The 27,389-nt window shown below is 43.0% G+C and overlaps 2 protein-coding genes across 7 annotated transcripts in view; both read left to right on the top strand.

Moving 5' to 3' along the window:
• Positions 1 to 9,681, top strand: part of YIPF1 (Yip1 domain family member 1) — a 43,458-nt gene extending 33,777 nt beyond the window's left edge. For 2 of the 4 annotated variants that reach the window (XR_008376820.1, XR_008376819.1), the window contains 3 exons: positions 486 to 583; positions 6,755 to 6,804; positions 9,134 to 9,681. Coding sequence is in view for 2 of the 4 variants with exons in the window: in XM_053575228.1 (XP_053431203.1) it covers positions 486 to 575 (90 nt within the window). In the remaining 2 variants the exon portion in view is untranslated. The remainder of the gene's footprint in view (positions 1 to 485; positions 584 to 6,754; positions 6,805 to 9,133) is intronic. The other 2 variants (XM_053575229.1, XM_053575228.1) reach the window with 2 other exon arrangements.
• An 8,657-nt stretch (positions 9,682 to 18,338) lies between these two features.
• NDC1 (NDC1 transmembrane nucleoporin) overlaps positions 18,339 to 27,389 on the top strand; it is a 55,145-nt gene continuing 46,094 nt past the window's right edge. The window contains exons 1-4 of one of the 3 annotated variants that reach the window (XM_053575224.1): positions 18,339 to 18,666; positions 20,322 to 20,442; positions 23,790 to 23,891; positions 25,837 to 26,011. In XM_053575224.1, the coding sequence (XP_053431199.1) occupies positions 18,610 to 18,666; positions 20,322 to 20,442; positions 23,790 to 23,891; positions 25,837 to 26,011 (455 nt within the window). In that variant the 5' untranslated portion in view covers positions 18,339 to 18,609. Of the gene's footprint in view, positions 18,667 to 18,839; positions 18,859 to 19,075; positions 19,082 to 20,321; positions 20,443 to 23,789; positions 23,892 to 25,836; positions 26,012 to 27,389 lie in introns of those variants that run through there. The other 2 variants (XM_053575226.1, XM_053575225.1) reach the window with 2 other exon arrangements.

Genomic DNA, 27,389 nt, shown 5'->3' with positions numbered 1-27,389 from the left:
TATTGATTGTTTATATAGTGTGCCAGGCCCGTGTGGGGTACTGGTGACACAAAGATTAAGAAGAACAGTCTTTGTCCTGGAAGAAAGACTGTATAATGTAGTGATTGGGAGGTCGTGCTTAGAGTCAGACTGACTTCACTTGCCTCACGACTTGTTAGCCGTGTGCACCCGTCAAATGACAGTCTCTCTGAGCCTCAGCTGCTTCATTGGTCTAAAGAGGATAGTCGATACCACCTCGCAGGGTTTTTATTAAGTCATGTAATATAGTAAGTGCTCGATAAGTGATAACCGAATTTAAAAAGGTACTCACAGTTGAGTAAGTGAGACAAATACAAGCAGAGACAGTTGTCATTTAGTGTGATGAGAAACATGGTCGGGGGAGTGTGGGGAACATGAAAGCCCAGTCATACACAGTTAGCATGGAGTCTAGAACATTCACCCAGACCCTTGTTTTTTAACTCCTTCATGGCTCTCTTTTCCTGCAGGCATACTTTTTTGATGCACCAGAGATGGACCATCTCCCAGCACCTACAGCTACTCCGAACCAAACAGTTGTGGCAGCTAAGTCCAGCTAGTGAGGAAAGTAAGAGATTATGTTTTTATCATATTGCTGTGTGATATAGTAAAAAAGGGGCAGGTGCATCACTTCCGTTACTGTTAGGATCAGGAACGGAGAGGGCCAGGCCCTTTTCACTTTCTGCACAATTTAATGTGGGTGTGTGCTCATGCGTGTCTGTGTTCTTGTTGAAGCCTTCAGTTTTGAAACGCACATGATGTTGGCTTTATACAAATGGGGAACATAAGTTCTTAGATTCTTCTGTAAGGGGAGCTCCTGCTTTTAGACCCAGCAAAGAAGATTCTCTTTTCCTCTCTGAACACTTTCCACCAGGGGAAAAACCCAGTGGTATGGGTTTTTCCATTTGCTAACAGCCCTGGCAGGTTTCTTTTCTAGTGTCTCTAGGACGTTTCATGCTGGCCTCAGACCTTGAGCGTGACCCCTTTTAAAAATACTCATGAAGTTCTCCAAACCTTACACGTTTTCATGCCTCCTTTGCTCTCAGGGCCTCATTGATGATCCCACTGTCAGAGGTTAGCCCAGTGGGTTAGAGAACAGGCTAGCGTCTTGGCTCAGACCTCCTCCCCCCACTCCACCTCTGCAGAATACTGAAGCTGCAGCCGCGCTGATCGTCTTGCCCTTTCCTTTGTACTTGCTATTACAGTTGGTTGAAATGCTCCTTCCTTTCCAACAGTCATCATTACCTGATGATCCCTTACACTTTGTATTGTACATGATGTGTTGTGGGTGCTTGAAACACTAATCATTGGCTGTGTGTCCATCTGCCTGTCTGTCCATTTGTTCAGTCATTTACTTGTTCGTTTGTCCTCTGAGTACTAGAAAGTCTCCCCAGTTAGACTCATCTCCATAGGAACAAGGAATGGTGTTGCTCTACGTCTTCATTGCCCACCACGCAACTTGGTTTGTGGTGGGTGCTCAGTAAATGTGTGTGGAATGAATGAATGAAGCCACACTCTGCACATGATCCCACGGTGGCCAAGAACCTTTACTCTGTGTTGTAATCACAGACTGTGCTTTCTGCCCAAGTTGTTGCCTCCTAGAGCAACAGGGTATGTATCAAAGCCAGGGGATTTAGAGTCAAAGTGAATTAAAATTAGATCCCAGCCCTGCTAGATACTATCAGTGTGCTCTGGGCAAGGGGCTTACTCTCTTTGTAACTCAGCTAACATATCTATAAAATAAGGACAACACAACCTATATTGTAAGATTGTAGTGAAGATTGGAGAGAATGTCTATGAAATCTCCTGGCACATAGTTAAGGCGCTCAGTAACAAAATTGAAGCTGCTGCCCCTCTGAGAGTGGGTCAGTAATTTGTACTGAAATTTGGTGGTTCCCACTGTTTTACCTTGACTCTTCATTTCCTTTTTGTAAAATAAGTGGGGCCGGGAGCAGTGACTCGAGCCTGTAATCGTAGCATTCTGGAAGGCCACGGCGGATAGATTGTTTGAGCTTAGGAGTTAGAGGCCAGCCTGAGCAGGAGCAAGACTCTGTCTCTACTAAAAATAGAAAAATGACCTAGGTGTTGTGGTGGGTGCCCGTAATCCCTGCTGCTTGGGAGACTGGGGCAGGAGGATCACCTCAACATAGGAGTTTGAGGTTACTGTGAGTTATGACACCACAGCACTCTCATTCTGGGCAACAGAGTGAGACTCTGTCTCAAAAAATAAAGCAATACAAAACAAAAAAAAACAAATAAACAAACAAACAAAAAAAGAGGTGGGGGTTATCCTCTCTTGGTTGAGGAATTCAGGGTGCAGGCCATGCAAGTTGACAAGCTGTGATTGGTTAAAGGTGTCTCCAGTAACATCACTGGTTAGACAGACACTCTGGCCAACAGAATGACTAGGGAACTATTACAAAATGCCACAGTCCACCAGTCCACCACCTTCTCTTTTTACCCTCTTCTTCTGAGTATGAGATGTTAGCATCAAAGAAGGTCATGGCCCTTGGAGATAGCTTGGGCTTCCCTCCTCATTTTATGCCACGGAAGCTGAAGCTGAAGCTACGAGAGGACAGTGCCTTGCCCAAGGCCACCCCAGAGTTCTGTGGCAAACTAGCACATGTGTATCACATTCCATTTTACAAAACACTTTGGAGATGACTGTCATTGGCCCCTCTTACCAGCCCTGTTAATCCCACTGTACAGGGGAGGAGGCTGAGCTTAATAAATCTGAGTTGCCTGAGAGCATCTACCTCTTAGGCAGTACTGGTACTCAAACCTAGGTCTCGAGGGGCCAATTTTTGAGGTTTTCCACTTTCTCATTTTGTAGACATGTTCTTTTTTTTTTTTTTTTTTACCATGGAAACTTGGAGGCTCCCACTGCTGGCCTCCAGGTTTTATTTGGTTTTGGTTTGGTTTTTGGAGCCCTCCTTTGTTGGTCCAGAGATGTTTAGTTCAGAAGTCTCCACATTTCTTTGATTGTGTGTCCTGTCAGTTAAAAGCGTCTGAGTACTGTATTAATTATCTATTGCTGCCCAACAATAATACTGCAGTATACATTCTCAGAGTTTCTGTGGTCAGGTGTCTGGGCATAGCTTACCTTGCTCCCCCACTTCAGGTTCCTTCGCAAGGCTACACCGAAAGCATTGGCTAGGGCTGCAGTCTCACTGGTCAGAGATGTGCTTCCCAACTCACACAGTGTTGGCCGGATTCAGTTCTTTGTGGCTTGTTTGAATGAGGGCCTCCTTGCTGGCCATCAGCGGGAGGCTGTCCTCAGTCCCTTGCCATGTAGGCCTCTCCATGTGATGGCTTACCTTATCAGAGCTGTAAAGGGAGAGTCAATAGAGTCTGTTAGTGAGATGAAAGTTACAGTTTTATATATTGTGAACATTCATCACCTTTGCCATATTCTGTTAATGAGAAGCAAGTCACACTTGGAGGAGGGGCTTGTATAAGGTCATGACTGCCTGGAAGCAGGGGTCATTGAAGCTTATTTACTTTTTTTGTACTTTTTTTTTGAGACATAGTCTTACTCCATTGCCCTGGGTAGAGTGCTGTGACATCATAACTCACAGCAACCTCAAATTCGTGGGCTCAAGCAATCTTCCTGCCTCAACTACCTGAGTAGCTAGGACTACAGGTACAGCTACAACGCCCAGCTTGTTTTTCTATTTTTAGTAGCGAGGAGGCCTCACTCTTGCTCAGGCTGATCTCGAACTCCTGAGCTCAGGTGATCCACTCACCTCGGCCTCCCAGGGGTGAGCCACCACATGCAGCGTGGAGATCATTTTTAGAATCTCTGTCACAAGCACAAGCCAGTGAAATGTGTATATTTGAGTATTTGCATATACTTTTGTCAATCCATATGACAATTATTACAGCTTAATTCCTTATTTTTGGTGAAATATAAGTAGATGTTCTATTATTTTCCTTTCATACGGGAGCCTGGTCCCTTAGAATGAGCATGTTTCCTTGTTTGCATCACAGTTTCATTGACTACACACTTGTTCAGCTCCTCCTGCAGATGGACACCACTGACTGCTGGCAGAGAAGTACCAGGGCTGGGGGAGTCTCTTCCTTAGACTGAAGTCCATGGGGAAGGGACACCGTCTTTTTTGACTTAGAGCCCCCAGGGCCTAGCCTACTGCCCACCTGGCACAACAGAGCAAGTTGTCAGTTAATGTTGGGTGGGTGACCCTTGGTAAGATTAAGGCAAAAGCCAGATGTGGGCATTTATCAGAGATGCCTTGGCTCACGGAGTTTGCGTCATCATTTATTCTCTGACTCACACATTTATTAAGGCTGCTTTGTGGGCAAGGCATTTGGGACCTAGAAAATCATAGTCTCTGCCTCAAGGAACTTCAGTCTAATGCGGGAAATAGCTAAAGAGATAATGGCCATGTGGGGTGAGAAGTGCCACAGCCAGTTTTCCAACTGATCCCGTGGGGCCAGAGAAGGGAACTGGCCTGGAGAGCTGCTTCACAGAGGGGATCTGGTTTGTACTAGAGGTTGAGCAGCAAAAGTCAGCCGCTCTGAGAGAGAGAGAAGTCTGCTTCCCATGGCTTTTGGGAAGTTGAAGACATGGGCTGTTCAGTGGGACATGATGATAATGACATGATGTGGATGCCTGTCTCTGAGAACAAGAAAATCCGAGTCCGGCTAGAGAGGGACAGGGGCAGAAAACACGGTAGCACCAGCTGTCCGGGTCTCCTGTTGGCCCAGAATGGCTGGCACCACTGTGGTGAGGGACCCCTCGCCTCACTCCTAAGTGGGGCAGTAGCTCCTTCCTTATGTAGTTTGTGGTAAAGGCCACTAGAAAGTCAGCATCTGTCTGTCCCTCAGGGCACTGGAAGACCTCACATCCTGTTTTGCACAGATGTCACACCTCCGGGCTTCTCTCAGGTCTGTAGACTGGCCTCCATTTGAGTGTCAAGTCTCCAAATGAGAGGGTGACGAGCAGCTTCTTTGCTGCCTCCCTGGCAGAAGCATCAGAGCTGTCTAGAGCCCTGGGCACTATAGACATATGAGCTGGTTGTGCCTTCTGCTGTGGTCTCTGGACTCCCAGCTTTCACTGGAAAAGAATGGCTTCTAATCTCACCAGCACCCTTCCCCATGTAAATCTACACATTGGGAAGCTTAGCCTGGAACACATTAACCCCTGGGAGAGCATTAAGCTTCTCTCCCTGGAACCTCAGGATCATAGAGGAGCTTCCGTTTACAGTCATGCATCATTTAACAATGAAGGATGTTCTAAGAAATGTGTTATTAGGTGATTAAATCATTGTGTGAACAGTATAGAATGTATTTACACAGACCTAGATCCTATCACCTACTACATACCTAGGCTATATGATAGCTTATTGCTCCTAGGCTGCAAAGCTGTACACATGTTACTATACTGAATTCTGTAGACAACTGTAACACAATAATAAGTAATTTGTGTATCTAAACATATCTTTTTAATTTATTTTAAATTTTTATTTATTTACTTATTTTTGAGACAGAATCTCACTTTGTTGCTCTTGGTAGAGAGATTACCATGGTATCATAGCTCACAGCAACCTCAAACTCTTGGGCTCAAGCAATCCTCTTGCCTCAGTTTTTCATTTTTACTTGAGATGGGATCTCACTCTTGCTTAGGCTCCTCTCAAAATTGTGAGCTCAAGTGATCCACCTGCCTCGGCCTCCCAGAGTGCTAGGATTACACAGGTGGGCCTACATGTACACAGCTACCATGCCTGGCTATCTAAACAGAGAAAAGATACAGTGAAAATACCCATGACCATAAGGCAGCCACCATCGTACATTTGGTTCATCACCACCTGAAAGTTTTTTTTTTTTTTTTTTGAGGCAGAATCTCACTGTCACCCTGGGTTAGAGTGCTGTGGCATCATAGCTCGCAGCAACCTCAAACTTTTGGGCTCAAGTGATTCTCTTGCCTCAGCCTCCCGAGTAGCTGGACTATAGGCGCCCGCCACAACGCCCGGCCATTTTTTTTGTTGCAGTTGTCATTGTTGGTTAGCTGGCCCAGGCCGGGCTGGAACCTGCCAACTTTGGTGTATGTGGTGCACTGTAACCACTGTGCTGTGGGTGCTGAGCCTGCCTGCAGTATTCTTACGTGGCACATGACCGTGCTTAGAATCAGGAAGCCACTGTTCTGTAAGTTCTTGAAATAGCATAAAGAATGTCTGGCTCCCATCCTTCCTTTTCATTAACTTATCAGCTGAGGGCCGTGCCATTTCTCCTCTGACCCTGGAAGCCGTATCTGGGCGCCCTGCTTTGGCTTGCAGGATGCAGTATCTCTGAAGGACTGCATCCAGATGGGGCTACCGTCCTAGGGGTGGTGACAAGTGGTTCTGTCCAGTAAGGGATTTGTATGCAATTATCCTTTCACTCACTCCCATCGAGAGTGTTCATTTCATAAGCCAAAGGTACAAACCTTTCTACTGGGTTAAATACATCAATTCTTTTGTTTTGAAATCCGCCTTAACTCAGTGCTCCTTTCTCCCGTACTGAGGATCGTACTTCTCAGAGATGTCGCAGTGATAGAATTGGAGTATCTAATGAGTATTTGTTGTATCCACTGTGCACTCACAACAATCTAATACTAACAGGATCAACACCACCACTAATTACTGGAAATACTACTTTAAAGTCATTTAAGAATTTTTTTGAGTTCTAGAATGCCCTTCTTGCTTTTCTACTTAGCCGTTTCCTGTTTATTAATATTTTTCAGGATCCTCTCAGACGCCCTCTCCTTGGTGAAGTTTTCTTTACTTACTTCAGGTAACTTACTTGCTTTCTCCTCTGGGTTCTTCTGCAGCTCTCTGTATGTTCTGTGTTTAGCAGTTTTCTTATTAACTGTAACTGCATAGACTGGGAGTTCCTTGGGGGCAGAGCTGTATTTACCAGCGTAGCCCTGGCACCCAGCAGACACTCAGAGAAAGCTTGATTCTGAGCGTGTGACAGCAGGTATGCAGACCGCGTGTCACGTAGTGTTCAAACTTTCCTGGGCTAATTTGCCATGTTACTTGGGAAGTCTTGGTCCTTCACTGAGGTCCTACTCTTGCTAGGTGCTCAGTACTGGGGTGAACACTGGAGATAGGTGCTTACAGTTCTGTACCCCAATTTTATGTTTCATGCATCACACAGACTAGAAGGCCCCTTGGAATTAAAGAGAATCATAACTATGGGACAGGCAGTGGTGGCCTTGTCCAGGCTTGGGTGCTGGACTGGGGTAGTAAAAGGAGCAAGGGCGTGTCATAGTGGGGCCACCTAAGATAGGGAGTCAAGTCTTAGGCTGAGAAAAAGTAAGGGCAGTCTTGGAGAGGTGAAGGAGTGCTGCTGATGGCGACATCGTGGACCAAGTTTGCCACAAAGGGCAGTGGCATCTTACTCTCCACCTTCTGGCCTAAGTGCCAGGAATTCCTAGCCTCTTTCCTATAGGCTGCCCATGAGAAGCTGGCAGCAAGGGGAGCGAATTTTTGGTCTTTACCTTCTTCCCTAGTTTTGACATTAATTTGGAACGGACAGCTAAAAGGACAAAGGAAAAACAGTATATATTTATGAAGATAAAATCATTAGTGCTGATCCTGTGGGCTCGTTTGCCCCTGCCTTTATTTAGCATTTTGGAAACCCGCACTGATGTTTACTAGGAGGCTGATTAGGCTGTAGGTTCTTTCACTCCAGCAAATTACAAATTCCATCCTTCTCCAGCCACATTTTGCAGGTATTTTGTTGGCAATGCTTGCCTTTCCTTGAACCAATAGACTTAGCAGATAGCCCTTGACTCACAACATCGTGGAATGGCCAAACGCTGATACTTGAATGTGGTGCCGTTCCCATGAGGGCCCCAGGAAAGCCTGGCTCATTCCCTCCAGGGGAGGGCCGTGCAGGAGGAGCCCTTCTCCACTGTGTTCCTCAGTCTCCCCTGGATCCAGGCCATCTCTGGCTCCTCTCTCCAAGTTCCCACCTCCTGTAAATTCGTTATATCCAAAACTAAACTCATCTTCTCCTCCAGCCAGGTGCTCCTGTTGTTGTGTGTCAGTGAACAGCACCCGCATCCACACTGACCCTGACTGCACACTGGGTTCAATTCTTTATTATACCTTCTCACCGTATCTTAGGGTTAGAATTCAATAAACAACGTTTTACGTATTGTTTGCCCTGTCATTAACCCTGGTAGACTGTACGTTTCTTGAGAGTTGGGACCATGTCTGTCTTGTTCATTAATATATCCAGTGCCTGGCACGTGAGTCCTCAATAAATACCTGTTGGATTAATTTAAGAAATCCACCCACTCACCCAAGCTAGAAACGTCGGCATCAATGTAGATTCTCCCCTCTTACCTTGCGTATCGTATTGGCCACCAAGATTTGTCTCTTCTAACCCTGCATTATTCCTCACACCTGTCCTGTCAATGGCAGACCCAGCCATGAAGACCCAGTCATTTCACATTTGAACCATGGCAATAACCTGAAGGCTTTTCCCAACTCTTTTCTTCCTTCTACTCCCTCCTATATGCAGCCTCAGGAGTCTTTGAAGATTTGTAAATCTAACCATGCTTTTGACTTTGTTGGTCCCCCTACTTAAAAGCCTTTTTTTTTTTGGCTTCCTGTTATCTAAAGCACAAAATCCAACTCCCTGTACTGCCATGATCTACCCCTAATCTATTTGTCCCACTTCATCTCCTGCCATCGTTCCCCATATATTAACCTTGTTTCAGCTACACAAACAGCTTTCCAGTCCTCAAGTCTTTTTGAGTCCCTCAACATCCACCCTGTCTGTCCTCTTCTAGCACCGAACCCAGTGCTGTCACAGGCAGGGCAGAAGAAATAATATATGAAGGTAGCTTTGGGATCTGGGTCAGAGATCACCACTAGGTTGTCAAGGAAATAGAGGAAAACTTTGTAAAATGTCATCTTTCCTCCAACAGTCATCTCCATTTTCAGCACAGAAATCAGGGTCAAGGCTTAAGATTTTGGGAAATGGTGACAGCAGACGGCGCTAGTGTTGAAGTTATACTTGTAAACATAAATAAATGCCCTTTCCTACAATTCAGTTCCCTTCTGTGGGCAGGGTCTTTATCTTGATGGCTTTTCTTTTGGTTTTTCAGTTCTCAGTTACATTTTTTTGGAGTGTAGTTCTTTTGGACATGGCATCCTTTGCAGGAAAGCAGAATGACCAGAGCCAGCAGGAAAGGTGATGGAGGGGCACGAACCCCCATGTCTGGATGACACCTCATGGAAGCCTACTCTCCCTGTTTGACAAACAAAAATTAAATGTTGTTCAGAACGTGTCTTTCAGCTCTTCTTTTTCGCCTTTGGATTATCACTGTGACTGTACTGATTTGGAGTGAAGTGCTAGGGAATGGTTAGGCCCCTGGCCTCCCATTGCCTCCCATCCTCACATGACATGCCCCACAGTAGGTACTTTTCATACCTTCTATCTGAAATAGACCTATCCTAACTTCTCATGTCCTTTCTCTGAATTCCATGCAGATTCCCTGAGGTGGTCCGCCTTGCTCCAAATGCTAGCCATCCTAAAGTAGCCCAACAATCAAAATGTTGGTTGGGATTAATTGGGAGTTTGAAAAATTGTCTTTGCTAACCTGGTACTGGAGCTGAGCCTAACGGTCACAAAATAAATACCTCATATAATGTCTGTTTGTCTGCATTTTGTGACTTTGACCTCAGGTATATCCTTGATGTTTTTGTCTTTACTATGCTGGAGGCTGCCAGGAATCTGATTTAATGTGCTAGCAATTGTTATGATGCATGGGTTAAAATGGACATCTGAAGTTTTCCTCTGTAAGAACATTGAGTTTAAAGAACATGTTCGCGGGCGGCGCCTGTGGCTCAGTGAATAGGGCGCCGGCCCCATATACCGAGGGTGGTGGGTTCAAACCCGGCCCCGGCCAAACTGCAACAACAAACAACAAAAATAGCCAGGCGTTGTGGCGGGCACCTGTAGTCCCAGCTACCTGGGAGGCTGAGGCAAGAGAACAGCCTAAGCCCAAGAACTGGAGGTTGCTGTGAGCTGTGATGGCACGGCACTCTACCAAGGGTGACGAAGTAAGAACTCTGTCTCTAAAAAAAGAACATGTTCGTTTACAACCTAGTTTGACACACAGATTTTAGGAAGTTCTCTTTGGATAGCTCGACTTCCCAGCTAGAGTGCATTAAAGAAAAAAACTAGTGACACTTCCAAGATATTTTTTATACGTTTTGTTGAAAATGCATACTGTGGGGGGGACGGGGCTCCTGACAGGTCAGGGGTGCTGATTCCCACTGTTTCTGTTGTCCTCTTGTCTTCTCCCAGAGTTCCTGCCATATTTCTGAGACAGTCACAAAGACACATTTGGACTTAAAATGTTGACCATGCAGATGAAAACACACAGATTCGGGCTATGATGAGCTTAAGATCACCACAGCAAACTTCTCCTCAAATGCTGAAGATCCCTCCCTCCCATGTGGTTACCCAGTCAATACATATTAAGTACCTACTATGTGCCAGGTACTAGTCTAGGTACCGAGGGTAGAACAGTGGACAAAACAGACAGGCTTCCTGTCTTGTGGCTCTTAAAGTTCAGTGGTCACTGTTCTGTACGGGCCAGCCCCAGGCTCTCTTGAGGCAGCGTTTCCTGTCCAAACTGTCTTCCCACTGTCACTGTGAGGCCCACAGCCTGGGCCTCACAAAACAAAGCTGAACCTCATTCACTCTCTTAAGATAGTCTTCTTCTCTAGCCTGATACTTCCATCATCCTCAGGACTCTTCAGAGAATCTGATGTCCAGTCCTGCCGGTTGCCCTCACCTGGGGCTCGCTCTCTTTAATACTTACTCCTGCTACCCAAGGCAGCGATTCAGATACATGCAGATCCTCTGAGTGCCCCTGTGTAAGCCATCTGCAACCTCCCATCCCTGTCTGCCACCAAAAGTGGCAGGATTATCTTCTGTTGAAAAATAAGCATTTAAACATCTTTTATCCACATTTTAGAAGGAATTTAGTCACTACGAAATAACTTTCGAGTTAGTATGACTGATACATTTTTCCAAAAATATGTTTAAAGATTCTCTAATAAATCAAGATTTAATTTTTTTTTCAAGATGTAATTTTTAAGTAAGGATTTTAGACACAACCAGTATCAGAAGTTAGCACCATCATCTTAATAGAGGAAAGGACATGATCGTATCAGATGATCTGGAAGAGAACAGTCGCAGTACTAAAAGCTTGAATTTTTTTCTTTGGTAGAGACAGGTTCTCTCTTTATTCCCAAGGCCGGACTCAGGTAATCATCCTGCCTCAGCTTCCCTAAGTGCTGGGATGAAGCTTGCCCATTGCCTCATAGTTATTATCTGAGAGTAAAAGAATATTGGTTCAAATCTCATGCTGGAGGAGAAGAAAGGGAAGAGGAAGAAGTTACTAAATAATGTCCATGTTGTTCATACGAGGAAAACAATAGGCAATAATCACCCTCCCCCAAATAGAGGAGATTAATGATATTCTATAAAGAAAATGATTAGAACATAAATGCAAACATTCGTAAATATTTTTTAAAAAGGAGAGAGCAAGCACATAAACCATACAGTGAAAATTTTTTTATTTTAGGGCAGAATCTCACTCTGTCACCCTGGGTAGAGTACCGTGGCATCATGCTCACAGCAACCTCAGACTCCTGGGCTCAACCAATCCTCTTGCCTCAGCCTCGCAAGTAGCTGGGACTATAGAGTAGCTCAAGAGATCTAGCTGCCTTGGCCTCCCAGAGTACTAGGATTATGTGAGCCACCTCACCCGGCTGTGAAAAATTTATTTATATAAAAGAGTTGAAATATTCAAATTGATACGAGTAAGTGTGAATCTCTCTCTAAGCATGGCTTCCTCTGTAAAAGGAATGTATATTTCTAAGAAAACAATTTTTCTTTTTTTTAGACATGGGGTCTCATTCTGTTGCCTAGGCTAGAGTGCAATGGCATGATCATAGTTCACTGCAGCCTTGAACTCCTGGGCTCAAGCAAACCTCTTGCTTCAGCCTCTGGAGTAGTTGGGATTATAGTCACTGTGCCCAGCTATATAATAAATCTTGAAGGGCAAGTATGACAATTAAATTTATATTTGACTTACATTGTTCAATGCATAGTTAATGTTCAATCAAAGCAAGATCTTTGGCCTTCTCAGAAAGAGGCAAAACTAGGACTTAAAACCAGGACTGTCTGGCTCCCCAAATTTTTTCTTTCTCTACTATGCTACTGAAGGCAGGATGTATCCAATGAGTGATAGAATTACAGGATTTTTATTTATTTTTATATTTATTTCTTTCTTTATTTTGATACAGAGTCTCATTTTGTTGCCCTTGGTTGAGTGCTATGGTGTCATAGCTCACAATAACCTCAAACTCTTGGGCTCCAGGGATCCTTTTGCCTCAGTCTCCTGAGTAGCTGGGATTACAGGCCCCCACCATAACACCTGGCTAGTTTTTTAGAGACGGGTCTTGCTCAGGCTTGTCTCGAACTCCTGAGCTCAAGCAATCTGCTCTCCTCAGCCTCCCAGAGTGCTGGGATTACAGGTATGAGCCACCATGCCTGGCCAAATTATAGAGTTTTTAGAAGAAGGGAGATATAACTGGAAGGGCTTTAGGGAAGACGTGGAATTCAAAGATGTAGAGAGTCCAGTTGAATCAGAGACATGAAAGCAGATAAAAACATGATGTGCTGGTGAGGAGGTGAGGGGTCTGTACATAGATCTGTACTAGTTTCTTAGACCTATACTTCCTGTCTTCATCCATTTTCCAAAAACAACTCGTAAACTAAAAACTAATAAAACCAGTTCTACCAGATGTATTGGTTGAAGGTATGGTTGAAGAGAGTGCATGTCGAAGGTGGGGTTTTGTGTCCTGGACAGGAAGCTCCTGACATCAAGGACTATGCTCCGTGTATACCCTGCAGGGCCTGGCCCATACTCAGTGCTTGGTAAAGGATGGTGGGACGAATTAATAAGGTGATATACGGAACTTAACTCCTTCAAGATCTTTTCAAGTCCTCTTTGGGTAACTGCATTTCTTTGCTTACCATTGGTATCATATTTGAAAATAACAACTCCCAAATACCAGCGGCTTGAAACAACAGTTCTGTTTCCTGCTTGTATGTATAATACAAGGTCCTCACAGATCGGCAGGAGACTCTCTTCATTGTAGTCACCCAAACACCCAAGGGCAACGGAGCAACTACCATCACAAATAATTTTGGTCACTGGGCCACAGGAAAAGAGAGCTATAGAGGGTCTCACAATGGCAGTTAAATTCCAACTTAAAATGACACATTTCACTGGCTGGAGCTGTCACACAGCTGTACGTAACTTCAAAGGGAGCCATGAAATGCAGTTCTATCGTGTGCCCAGGTGGCAGAGAGATGGACTCAGAGAAGAGTTTTAACAACTATCACGTTACTTGAAAGGTGAGTAAAGAGCCTCAATTTGGACAGGTTGATAGAAATAAAGAACAGTGTACACTTTAATCCTCCTTTTTAAGATTGAGGAAACCAAGGCTCTAAGAGGTTGAGTTACTTGCTCAAGCTCACCCGCTATTAAACAGGGAGCTAGGATTCAAATCTGCATTTGTCTGGCTGCCAAGCCTTTACCTGTTGCTTCACAGGCACTTAGGTATTCCTGTGAAAAGCCTTTTACCCTGCATCTTCCTCACCTACTTGGCAATGGAGCCTTACTTTTACCCACAGATTTCATTTTACCACCTCTGTGTCACTGGCAGAGAAGGTTAAGGCAGTCTCCGTAAACAGTCTGACCTGTGTTTAAAAAGAGAAAAAAATATTTTCGAAGCCTGGGTTACACACTTTGCTGTACTACATGGGTTTCCCCCCTGGATCTCCATTTCTCTTTATTCTCTTTATTGATGTTTTCTCTGACCCCTAAGAAGCAGGCAGCAGAGGACAGCTCCACCAAACAGTCCGCAAGGAGCACAGCCTTGCTTCCGAGAGGGGTCAGCAAAGGAAGGAGCCTGAACCTTCTTTTCGATTTGCTGAACATTTCAAATTCTTCCCCAAGTCCAGGGTGGCGCCTGTGGCTCAATGGAGTAGGGCACCAGCCGCATATGCTGGAGGCGGTGGGTTCAAACCCAGCCCCAGCCAAAAACTGCAAAAAAAAAAAAAAAAAAAAATTCTTCCCTAAGTTTTAAGAGTTTGGTTCAAAATAATAATGATGATGATAATAAAAATAATAATGGCTCAAGTGGCACCCATAGCTTAGTGGGTAGGGCGCCGGCCACATACACCGAAGCTGGTGGGTTCGAACCCAGCCTGGGACAGCTAAAACAACAAGGACAATTGCAACAACAACAAAAAATAGCCAGGTGTAGTGGTGGGCACCTGTAGTCCCAGCTACTTGGGAGGCTGAGGCAAGAGAATCACTTAAGCCTAAGAGTTTGAGGTTGCTTTGAGCTGTGAAGTCACAGCACTCTACCCAGGGTGACAGCTTGAGACTCTGTCTCAAAAAAGAAATAATAATAATGGCTCAGATTTATCCTGGGATCTATGTTCTCCTTGCCCCACAGGGAAATATCATCTATGTGTTTTAAATTTATTTTTTGCTTGAGTCATTATGACTCATCAAAAAAATAGTGCTGCACAGGAGATGCTGGATGTCCAAGGAGCTGTCTTTCAAAATAAATATCTTTTATTTTTCCTTTGTAAATGGCTAGTTACATTTTGTCAAGAGTTAGCAGCCTTCTTTCTTGGAAGGACTGACTTTGAAACTAAACAGATTATAGATCAGGAGGAGGAAGGGTTATTTGCCACCATCACTCTTTATATTTTTTCAGGCTATAAAATATTAAAGACTATAAAAGTGAAGGTTTTGAAATGAAAACTTTAGGAAAATTATGGCTCATTTAAAATGTTAGGGCAATTTGAAAACAAATAAAAAGTAATTCCCACATATAAATCCCTATATGTTGCTGGGAAAAAGAATGATGGTTTAAAACAAGAGTCTAGAGAAGTGATTTTCAACTGGTGTGCTGTAGCACACTGGTATGCCTTGGGAGGATCTTAGGTGTGGTGCAAAAAATTTTAAACATCATTTTCAAAAGAAGTTCAAAGCATAGTAAGTATATATTTTTTTTAATTCTTTTTTTCATAAACACAATTTAAGTGTGCTGTGAGAATTTATAGATTCAAGTGTGCCTTGAGATAAAAATGGTTGGAAAATACTAGTTTACAGTCTTTATAGACTCCCATTATTCATGTATTAGGCGTTCTTTGCTTATTTTCTCTATTTGTCACTTTAAATTTTCTTTTTATTTATTCCCTTTTTGATAGAAACTGATCTTCCTTTATGGCGTTACTGTTATTTCTTTCTTCTTGAGTTCTTTCCTTCAGTTCAACATCTGTTTTAATACTAATTCTTTTGATTTTAATTGAGTTCTATCACATAATTTCTGCATTTTCTAATACTAATTGATATTGTTCTTTCATATAGTTTCCTAATTCATTTTATTCCACTTGAAGAATTAGGTTGTAGCTTTCATCTATTTAGTACATGTCTTTCTGAAATGCTTTTTTTGTCTATAAAGATGTTTTTTAATGCCTTTACATATACTTAGCAAAAAATAAATTTAAAACACTTTATGTGCTTTTACATATACTTAGTTGGATGAAGTGACTTTCCAAAGGCCCTTTAGCTAGTAAGTGACAGAACAGATTTTTATACCTGTGTTTCTCACTTGAAAGCCTATAATCCTTCCATAGTGTACCAGATAATTTACAAGCAAAATCGCACTACATCATGTTGCAATGGTTTTATTTTTGATAAGGAAACTAAGGCTCAGAGAGCAACTAGTTGTGGGCACTTGCGGTGGTTTCAACAGCCATAGAGTACTAGCTCCTCAGTTCCTGCTCAAAGCACTGATGCAGTTCTAACGGCAGCAGGGTCGCCACCGTCAGCAGCTCAGATTTGAATGTTATCTCATGGGCTCTGATGCAGAAGAAGTAGTAGTTTCCTGATATTTGGCCAGTAAATCCTTTCTCTCATTTGCGACCACAACCTTTTTCTTTTTTTCCTATGCTCTTTCAGTCCTCCAACACCTTTTTATCAATTCCCTGCATTAAATCCCTCTTTGGTTTAGATATCAAAAGATGTCCTGAATAGATACTGTTTGATACAGTTAATTTCTTCCATTTATTCATTATTTTGGTCATTAACCAAATTTTTTTTTTTTTTTTAGATAGAGTCTCACTATGTTGTCCTCGATAGACAGCCATGGTGTCACAGCTCACAGCAACCTCAAACTCTTGGGCTTAAGTGATTCTCTTGCCTCCAGCCTGCACCTGCCACACCACCCGGCTATTTTTGTTGTTGTTGTGGTTGCAGTTGTTGTTTAGCTGGCCTGGGCCAGGTTTGAAACGCCAGCCTGGGTGCATGTGGGTGCCATAACCACTGTGCTACAGGCGCCGAGCCTCATTAACCAAATATTCATTGACTGTATACTTATGGAATGGGCATTGTTTTTCTGGCCACAAAGTTTCTGCTGAAGTGTGATTTGCATTTTGGAAACAATGACAAATAAGACAAAGTCCCTACTCTTGTGAAGCATGTTGGACAATAATAAGTAAAAAAAATACTTACACGAGATAATTTAAGATTGTAGTAGGTACAATATTAAGTATCAGTCAGTGATACTATTTGTATAGAATAAAAACAGAAGTGGCTTAAACAATAAGTGATTTTCTCATCTGAGGTAAAGGCAGGTGATGAACTGGTATGTTGATCTAATAATCATGTTTAAGCTCAGTATTTCACTTTGCTGTAGTGTGACCCTCTTCCTGTGGTCCAATATGGTGCTAGAGCTCCAGTCAACATAACCAAAATCCAGGAAGCTGAATGGAGGAAGTGATCAAGAAAAAGCAAATGTCAGGCGACGCCTGTGGCTCACTGGGTAGGGCGCCGGCCTCATATACCAAGGATGGTAGGTTCGAACCCGGCCCTGGCCAAACTGCAACAAAAAATAGCCAGGCGTTGTGGCGGGCGCCTGTAGTCCCAGCTACTCCGGAGGCTGAGGCAAGAGAATGGCTTAAGCCCAGGAGTTGGAGGTTGCTGTGAGCTGTGACGCCATGGCACTCTACCAAGGGCGATAGAGTGAGACTCTGTCTCTAAAAACAAAAAACAAAACAAAGAAAAGAAAAGAAAAGGCAAATGCTATGTACTAGTTTTCTTTTCAGGGGGCTTCTGAAAAGCTGAACTCAGTCACTTGGCCACCCTTAGCCGAAAGGGAGGCTGACAAATGTTAACTGTGCCTAGTTAAAATGTGGGGGTTCTATTACTAGGACAGGAGAGGAGAATTGATACTGAGATAGACTACTAGTAGTCTCTACCACAGGAAAACAAGTTTCTGTGATTTCAGGTAGCCTGAGATGTGTTTATGAACTGATTTTTTTATTACTTTTCTCCACTGATTCTTCATAATCTTCTCCTCCACAAGGTTTCTTCTCAGCAGAGACTTGATCTACCGGTTGTATTCCCCCAATGTCCTGCAGTGCTGCAGACATGATTGATATTAACATGGTTTTGGACATGAATATGCTATAATCTTAAAGCAACTCAGGAAGCCATTATTAGCAAACTTTACAGAGCAGTATGTGTGATCTCAATTTTTCTATTCTATGACTTTCTTCAAAGTCAGTAAGTCAGTAAATCAACAAGTCTCTTTCTATTTTCTAGAGTAGTGAAGTTGACCATGGCATGTCATTGAGTATAAAAAGGTGTTAGCAGTATGTATCCAGGGATCTCCCTTAAGTATGAAGCAATCAGAGATTTCATTAGGTGAGACTTGGGTTCATGAAAAGCCTTTTTACTTACTGGCAGGAAGTCAATGATAATCACTATTTGTATAGCATGTTATTTACACCCTCACAACATCTCCAGGATGAAGAACTGGAGGATCAGAGAAGGTCAAGGTATTCATTCCACTTAGCAAATGGCAGAGATGGAATTAGACACCACATCACATGAAATCAAATGCATCTCTAAAGAGATTTTTTATTTCAGGAAAATTACGAAGTTACCTATTGTTGGGGAAAGCCACAAAATCCTTTGATTTCACTTCCAGGCGACTGACAAAGTAAATCACTTTGTCAGCTCTAACCGCAGAATTCAAATTCATCCATACCGTGGGTAGCTTTGGCTTCACAAAAGACTACCACTCCCAGCATGCTGCACTTTAGAACTCGGGTCCCAGAATGCAACGCTCCTCCTCCGTTTCCCAGAGGGCCGAGGAGACTACAGTTCCCAGCATGCAGCGCCGGCCCCTGCGTCCGGCGCCCTGCTGGGCCCGGCTTTCAAAAGACCACTTTGACTCTAGAAGGCGGTTTCTGGGGTCACAGCCCCCTAGGGGGGGCCTGTCTGCGGGGCAGTTCTGGCCCGCTGAGCTAGTCCAGACGCAGTCTCGAAGGGATGAGCTGGGGCCTGGGCCGAGCTTCGCTCAGGCAGCGTTTAAGGCAGCCCCAACAGGGTCCTCTTGGGGCCTTCCTCCCTTTGAACGGCGGGCGGGCGCACCGTCTCCCGCACTCCTCGGAGTAGGGGCCGCCATCTCCATGGCCACGGCTCCGTGTGGGCCCTGCGCCGGCAGGTCGCGGGACATACTGTGGAGCGTGAGTGAGGCGCGCACTGTGGCGCGCGCTGCCGGGGTCGGGCTGGGCGGACGGGCTCTGACGGCGCGTGCGCTCTGCGGGCGGGGCGGGGGGTGCCGGCCCGGGGGTAGCGTGGGGAGAGCGCGTGGCGAGGACACCGCTTGGGGGACTGCTTGGTGGATGGGGGCGTCCTGAGTGAAAGCTGCTTACGGGGTGGGAGAAGAGCCCCGAGTTGAAGCCGGTCGGAGAGACAGGGATGGCCTGAATAAAAACGGGCGGGGAGTGGGGAGGAATTTTATGCATTGATGGTGCAAAATAAATAGGTGCAAAATAAGTAACTTGATTCCGTGCGATAAGAAGTAGGAAGGAATGTCCAGAAACTGGAAAGAATGTGGCGTGGCTTTAGCACAGGTTGGGGACCAGGCAGGCAGTGCAGGTATTCTTTGTAAGTTAGAGGTAGATGTGCACTGTGGGACTGAGCTGAGGGGACAGTACGTCCTTGGAGTTGTTGAGTTAACGGTACCGCATCCTTTCTGTGGCGGGAAGAGAGAGAGGGCAGTAAGATTCCTTTTGGAATGGTACTTCTACTCCAGCGTACTGCCACTGTATATCCCAACTAAGAACTTTTGGGTCCTCAACTCTTTGCTGTTCTTTACCACCTATATTGTCAGTCACGAAGTCTGTAGGTTGTATCTCAGAAATGTGGCTGCAGTTCCTTTTTCCTTTTGCATTGCCATTGCCGTCTCGTTTAAACATTGACTATAATCTGGCTTGGGCTTTAGTTTCTGCTGGCAATGGACTGCTTCCTAACTGCTGTGCCTCCTATCTGGTTCTAGTCCCTTCTGATGCAGTTTCTTACCACTTAAGTAAACACAAACATGTTTTACCTTCTAGAACGTAAATGTCAGTACTTAAAATCCTTCAGTATTTCTTTGTATTTTGCCTCCTAATTATAGGTAGATACTGAGGGTTCAGACATGAAGGCAGTGCTACAGTATATTAGTTGCCCAGTAAGGAGCAAATATCTAATAATTGTAAATACAATTAATATACGGTTGGTTCCCATAAACTGTATACACTCTTTTATTATTTTTGAGACAAGTTTTCACTATATTGTTCAGGCTGAAACCTAGAATTGTGCCCAAGGGATCTTCTCACCTCAGCCTCCCTAGTAGCTAGGATTACAGGCCTCTGTGCCACCACACTTGGCTAATTTTTTATTTTTTATTTTTAGTAGAGACAGGGTATTGCTATGTTGCCTAGGCTGGTCTCATCCTCTTGGCCTCAAGTAATCCTCTCTTTGGCCTCCCAAAGTGCTGGGATTACAGGCCAGCCTTTAGATATTAATATAAGTGTTGGTTAAACCTAGGGGGATAAGTAATAGTTGCTGTAAAGCATATTTATAAAACTAAATAAGGCAGTCTCACATCCTTGGTTTCTTAAGTATAATATTAGATGTTGTACCTAACTCTGGACTAATGCAAGCATCAGTTCATTGATATTACCAGATTCTATAGTGGTATGTGTGTTATTAATAGTAGTAACTGTTTGAGTTGTGTACTATGATCTGGCTATAAATATTAGTGATTAACATCCTTTATGAAAATAAAGCATTTGCATAACTGAAGTAATTTTACTAACTTCATGACTATGAGGTTTTGTTTGTTTAATTATAGGTTTTGGGCTGGAGGATAGTGGCAAGTATTGTTTGGTCAGTGGTGCTTCTACCCATCTGTACCACAGTATTTATAATTTTCAGCAGCATTGATTTATTTCATCCTATACAGTGGCTGTCAGGTAAGTGATATTCAATTTGGGGAAAACAAATTTATAGGACTGACTTCTCAACATAAAAATTGCATTATTCTTTAAAAAATTTATTTTTAATTACTGCTCGTATTGATACATCAAAACATACACTTTGAGATAATTTTAAGGCATTCCTTTCATAACATAAAACAGGCCAGTGGTGGTGGTTCATAGCTGTAATCCCACTACTTTGGGAGGCTGCGGTGGGTGGATGGTTTGAGCCTAGGAATTTGAGACCGTTCTGGCCCTCGGAAATAAAAAATTAGCCAGGTGTGGTGACAGGTGCCTATAGTCCCAGCTACTCTGGAGGCAGAGTCAGGAACACTGTTTGAGGCCAGGAGTCTGAGTCTGCAGTGAGCTCTGACCATGCCTCTGTTCTCCAGCCTGGGTAACAGAGCAAGATCTTGTCTCCAAAAAAAAAAAAAATAAATAAATAATTAAAATAAAATAAAATCAAAAATTACTAAATTCGTTAAAATATAACTTGTTTAATGGTGATTTGTAATAACTGACCATATTGTCCATTTACTTTTGCTAGACACCATGCTAAGCACCTTGTGTTTATTACCTCTGTAACTCTGTGTAATAAAGAGGTGTTATTTCTACTTTATAAATGAAGAAACTAAGGTTATTCAGGTTAAATAATCTAGGATTTGAACATTGGTCTCTGACTTCTAAGCCTGTATTTTTCTCACTGTGGCACACTAGAAATAAATGTTACCTAAAAATAAGTTTTAAAGTGCAAAAGGCTAAGAAGCACAAATTTTTTTTGTGTGTGTGTGGTTTTTGGCTGGGGCTGGGTTTGAACCCGCCACCTCCGGCATATGGGACCGGCGCCCTACTCCTTGAGCCACAGGCGCCGCAAATTTTTTTTTTTTTTAAAGACAGGATTTTACTTGGTTGTCCAGGCTTTTTAGTGCGTAGGCAAAAGTCCTAGCTCATTGCAGCCTTCAACTCTGGGGCTCAGGCAATCTTCCTGCCTCAGCCTCCCAAGTAGTTGGTATTATAGGTGCAGGCCACTGCACCTCGCTACACAAATACTCTTGAACACCTTTTTTCTCCTTCTGAACAAGAACAAAAAGTTAGATTCTTTTTTGTTTTTAGTTTGGCAGGCCTGGGCCCGGTTCGAACCCACCAGCCCCAGAGCATGTGGCTGGTGCCCTAACCTCTGGACAATAAGTGTCCAGCCAAGGAGATTATTATTATTATTATTTTTTTTTTTGAGACACAGTCTCACTATGTCACCCTCGGTAGAGTGCTGTGGCATCACACCAACCCGAAACTCTTGGGCTTAAGTGATTCTCTTGCCTTAGCTTCCCAAGTAACTGGGATTATATTCGCCCACCTCAACCCCCGGCTATTTTTTTGTCTGTTTGTTTTTGGTTGCAGTTGTTTAGCTGACCTGGGCCGGGTGTGAACCCACCATCCTCAGTGTATGTGGCTGAGGCAGTAACCACTGTGCTACAGGCACTGAGCCCAAGGAGATTCTTTACCTATGGCTTTTGGAGATATTGCTGCTAAAAATTTAAGTCATATTTAATTTTTGGTTGGTTTATGTCCATCACTTCTTGGATGGATCGCGTAGGTCAAATGAAATTAAGTCAGAAGCTAGCCAGTGCAGGGAAGCAAGTACTTACTGTATTTCTTTAGCCACCTTGCCTGCATCTGTATCATTCATTGATCATGGTTATCTAATTATAATCTCAGAATACTCAGTGTTGGATTCTAGAGCTATTACCAGTTGTTCATAGTTGGTACTAGGTATAAAAACTTCATGATTTCATGGCTAGGGGAGGCTCTTTTAGTTTTAATAACACTTTATCTCCAGATTGGATTTGATATGTGCTATTTTTCTCTTCAGATGTTACTTGTCATTTTGGTTAGAAATGGGGTCTTACTGTGTTGCTCAGGCTGTTCTCAAACTCCTGAACTCAAGGAACCTACCCACCTCAGCCTCCTGAAATCCTGTAATTACAGGCCTGAGCCACTGCATCTGACCTCACAAAGTCTTATCAGGGAAATTGTACTCTTTTTCTTACATTTGGTCCCATGAATCATTTTTTTCATTCTTTTGGCTCAGTATAATGCTTGGGTTTAATTGTGGATGCTTAATATTCTTCATTAATTTTGGTCAATGAACTATGCTTTTAAAAAATAATTGGTTTTATTATTAAGTCTTTGTTCAGCAAATATCTTATTATTTTGATTTCTCTTGTTTGTTTTCTTTTTTTTTTTTTTTTTTTGGTAGAGACAGAGTCTCACTGTATCGCTCTCAATAGAGTGCCGTGGCGTCACACGGCTCACAGCAACCTCTAACTCTTGGCTTACGCAATTCTCTTGCCTTAGCCTCCCGAGCAGCTGGGACTACAGGCGAACGCCACAACGCCTGGCTATTTTTCTGTTGCAGTTTGGCAGGGGCTGGGTCTGAACCCGCCACCCTCGGCATATGGGGCCGGCGCCCTACTCACTGAGCCACAGGCGCTGCCCTCTCTTGTTTGTTTTTAATTACTTTTAACATGTACATGTTTTAAACTGTGAGATGGAATATTAATTGTTGAACTACTCTAAAATGTGAATGTGGTAGTATTTCACAGGGACGTCATAATTTTTTGTTTTTCAGTTCAGCTTATTTGGATGACTTGTGAATTATGCTATTTCCAAAAATGTTACTTTGACTTTAGCTATAGGAGCTAATTACATATGCCAAGAAAACATCTGAAAAATACTGCTTACATTTTAAAAAGAAAGTTTGTTGGTATATTACTAAATATGGTCCTTCCACATGATGGAATATTTGCTTATGGTAGTATTTTGTCTGATGTGAACTGGGTCATTTAAGAGAAACTCTTAATTTTAAGGTACCCAAAGCCAGGTCCAAGCTCACACTGTAGTTCTTGAGTTGATATCCCATTGAACCTGTCAGCAGTGTACAATTATATTCTTGAAGAAAAGATAACTTTAAAAATTATAGCGTTGGGGCGGTGCCTGTGGCTCAGTCGGTAGGGTGCCGGCCCCATATACCGAGGGTGACGGGTTCAAACCCGGCCCCGGCCAAAAAATAGCCGGGCATTGTGGCGGGCGCCTGTAGTCCCAGCTACTCGGGAGGCTGAGGCAGGAGAATCGCTTAAGCCCAGGAGTTGGAGGTTGCTGTGAGCTGTGTGAGGCCACGGCACTCTACCAAGGGCCATAAAGTGAGACTCTGTCTCTACAAAAAAAAAAAAAAAAAAATTATAGCGTTGGTGTAAACCATTTTTACATTGCAGTATGCTGAACATAACTGTATGACTGAATACCCTTCACTGATCATGTCTCGTCTCTCTCATCTTTCTCTTTAGATTCTTTCAATGATCTGTGCAGCTCCTATGTGGTCTTTTACCTCCTACTGCTGTCAGTGGTAACAATAATAATAAGTGTTGTCAATGTGGAGTTCTATACAGGTGAGTTTTCAAATGTTAACCATCTTAGAAATATCTGAATTTATTTAAGGGCAGATCAATGCATTTTATACACAAATGTGTGTAACATACTGTATTTTGTGTCAAAAGTTTGAAAATGTATATAGAATCATGTGCTTTGAATATACTACCTTAAAATTTATTCGGATGCTAATTTTTCTGTTTTTTTAAATAGATTTAGATCTTTTAGGACAAATATTATGTGATTCCTCTTACATGAGGTACCTAGAGTAATCACATTCATAAGACAGAAAGTACAATGGTGATTACCAGGAGCTGAGGGGAGTGGAAAATGGGGAATTGTTATTTAATAGGTAGAGTTGCAGTTGGGGAAGAGAGAAAAGTTTGGGAGATAGATGGTGGTGTGGTTGCACAATAATGTGAATGTACTTATGCCACAGAATTATACACTTAAAAATGGTATGGTAAATGTTATCGTACATTTTACTACAATAAAAATATTTATATCTTTTAATAGTTCATAGCTGGTATTAAAGCTGTGATTTAACAGATGTATTATAAGAATAATTTCCTTTATTGGGAAGGCCAGGTGATTTCTAAGTTCATTTTCAAATATAGTCTATAATTTTCTTTTTTTTTTTTTTTTGTAGAGACAGAGTCTCACTTTACCGCCCTCGGTAGAGTGCCATGACGTCACAGGACTCACAGCAACCTCTAGCTCTTGGGCTTACGCGATTTTCTTGCCTCAGCCTCCCGAGCAGCTGGGACTACAGGCGCACGCCACAACGCCCGGCTATTTTTTTGGTTGCAGTTTGGCAGGGGCTGGGTTTGAACCCGCCACCCTCGGTATAGAGAGCCGGTGCCCTGCTCACTGAGCCACAGGCACCGCCCTGTAATTTTCCAAAAAAAAAAAAAAATACTGTTTTCCCTTGGGAGAATTACCTGCTAGATTCCAAAGCTTTTTATTTTTCTTTGTTTCTCTTCTTATTCTTCCTGCTTTTTTAGATTCCTTGAGTCTGTCCTTAATATATAAGAAGCTTTTCTGACACTTGTCATTCTCCTTTTTAGCTCTTTGGTATTTCCTTGTAAAATATGATTTAAAATTTCAAACCCCAATTTTGGATGTTATAATACATATCCTTTTGCTTTCCTAGTGAGTCCCTTTTTCTTCTGAAGCTCTTTTCAGGACTTATAGCTAGCCCCATATACCGAGGGTGGCGGGTTCAAACCCGGCCCCGGCCAAACTGCAATCAAAAAAGAGCCGGGCGTTGTGGCAGGCGCCTGTAGCCCCTGCTACTCAGGAGGCTGAGGCAAGAGAATCGCTTAAGCCCAGGAGTTGGAGGTTGCTGTGAGCTGTGTGAGGCCACGGCACTCTACCGAGGGCCATAAAGTGAGACTCTGTCCTAACAACAAAAAAAAATCCCCATACAAGCATTTATCTTAGTATCCAGTATTGTCAGTGTTTACCTGTTTTGTGGTTTATTTTTCACAGATAGATTACATATGTGCATTTTGACAGTTTCAAATGCTAAAATAAAGATAACTTGCTAGATGGATGGCAGGAGCTATCTTTTGATAGATAATCATTAGTCTTTCATGGCACTTGGGAGAGTGTCAGGGCAGGCACTATTTAAGCTGCAAGGACATTTTAATTAAAAAGAAATGAAAATATGTTAATCATGCTAGCTTTAGATTTCAGTGCACCAGATTCTTTGGCCTTTTTTGTGTATGCATCTCTTTTTATTCATTCTTTCCTGAAATTTTTTAGGTTAGAATTTTTCTATACTGTACAGAGTGTTCCAAAGGTCGCCCATAAATTCTCCATACATAGGAATCCTATATTTTGCTTTGACTGGGTTTCTTCTTGCCTTTGGTGTATTTGAGTAAGGGTGAGAGGGAATAGTGTAGATCCTCTCCTTTCACGTGCTGCAGGTTGTAGAGCTACTGTCCTGTGTTTTCTTCGCAGTTGTGCCTTGCATTCCCTGCTCCCGACTAGCACTGATAGGGAAGATCATTCATCCTCAGCAACTCATGCACTCGTTCATTCATGCCGCCCTGGGAATGGTGATTGCTTGGTGTGCCGCAGTGATAACCAAGGGCCAGTACGGTTTTCTTGTGGTTCCCTGCACTGGTACTGAGAGGTAATATTACATATGTATATTTAAGTATGTATTTTTTTTTTCTAAAAAACTTGTTTAGTTACTAAGCCAAAGTTAACCTATATAGGTCATGGAATACTTTATGGAAATGCTTTACATTCTGTGTTTCTGCAAAAGGTGCTTTTTTTACGTACACCAAATGTTTTTGATGTTATGTTTGTTGAATTCAGCAATTTTTAAACACCATTTATTATGTGAAGGTGCTATGCTAGGTGCTGCTGGGCTCATGAGAGTGACACAGACACAGACGGTAGCTCACTGAGAGTAGAGGACAATAGGGAAACGACAACACGGATGGGATGTAATAGGAAGAAGAAAGTGAGATGAGCAGATAAAACCCATGGGAACAGGCTGGGCGTGGTGGCGTAATCCTAGCACTCTGGGAGGCCGAGGAGGGTGGATTGCCCTGAATTCACAGGTTCGAGAGCAGCCTGAGCAAGAGCGAGACCTCATCTGTAAAAATAGCTGCACGTTGTGGTAGATGCCTGTAGTCCCGGCTACTTCGGAAACTGAGGCAAGAGAATCACTTGAGCCCAAGAGTTGGAGGTTGCTGTGAGCTGTGATGCTACAGCACTCTACGGAGGGGGACAAAGTAATATTCTGTCTCCAAAAAAAAGAACAACTAAACCATGGCAGTTCAGAAAGCAGGGAGGAGCCACACATATTCTTGGAGGAGGTGACGTTTAGGTTGGAGTTTGAAGGAAGGGTAATACGGAAAGAATGAAGGACATTTTTAAATAATTATAACTACATTCTTCTGTAGAACGCTTTTATAATTTTGAAACTCATGTAGTCTTGAACACATAGCACTGATAAATATTTCAAATCTATATTCTGACTTTAAAAATCAAAAAAGATTACTGGGAGCCAGGTACAGCGGTGTGTGCCTGTAGTCCCAGCTAAATAGGAGGCTGAGCTGGGAAGATCCCTGCAGCCCAGGAATTGGAGGCTGTATTGTGTAATGACCGTGCCTATGAATAGCCACTGGACTCCACCCTCGGTAGCCTAGCAAGACCTCATCTCTTAAAGAGTACCGGAGTGACTTTTAAGTTCCCCATTTAAGTTTCCACTAATTTTAAAATAGGGTTACCTGGTTACTACTGAATACTTAATTTCTTTTTGGCACCTAGCTACTATTATACAAGCTACTGATAGGAAAGATCAGTTTTTTCCCCCTGATGCATTAAATTTTCTTTAGGGAAAACTGTCCTGTTTATGAACAGTAAATTATAAAGGATGTCTGTGAATACAGGACTACCGTGCATAAAGAAATTTCACCTGCTTACCTTGGATGAGGTTTTTTCTTTCTTTTTTTAATGAGTTGAATCTTTTTATACCTCTCTCCTTAGTGGAGGTGGCA

The sequence above is a fragment of the Nycticebus coucang genome, chromosome 22, assembly GCF_027406575.1.
Source record: "Nycticebus coucang isolate mNycCou1 chromosome 22, mNycCou1.pri, whole genome shotgun sequence".
Classification (NCBI taxonomy): domain Eukaryota; kingdom Metazoa; phylum Chordata; class Mammalia; order Primates; family Lorisidae; genus Nycticebus; species Nycticebus coucang.
The sequence above is the reverse complement of the archived record's forward strand: the minus strand, read 5'-3'. Positions and strand labels throughout refer to the sequence as shown.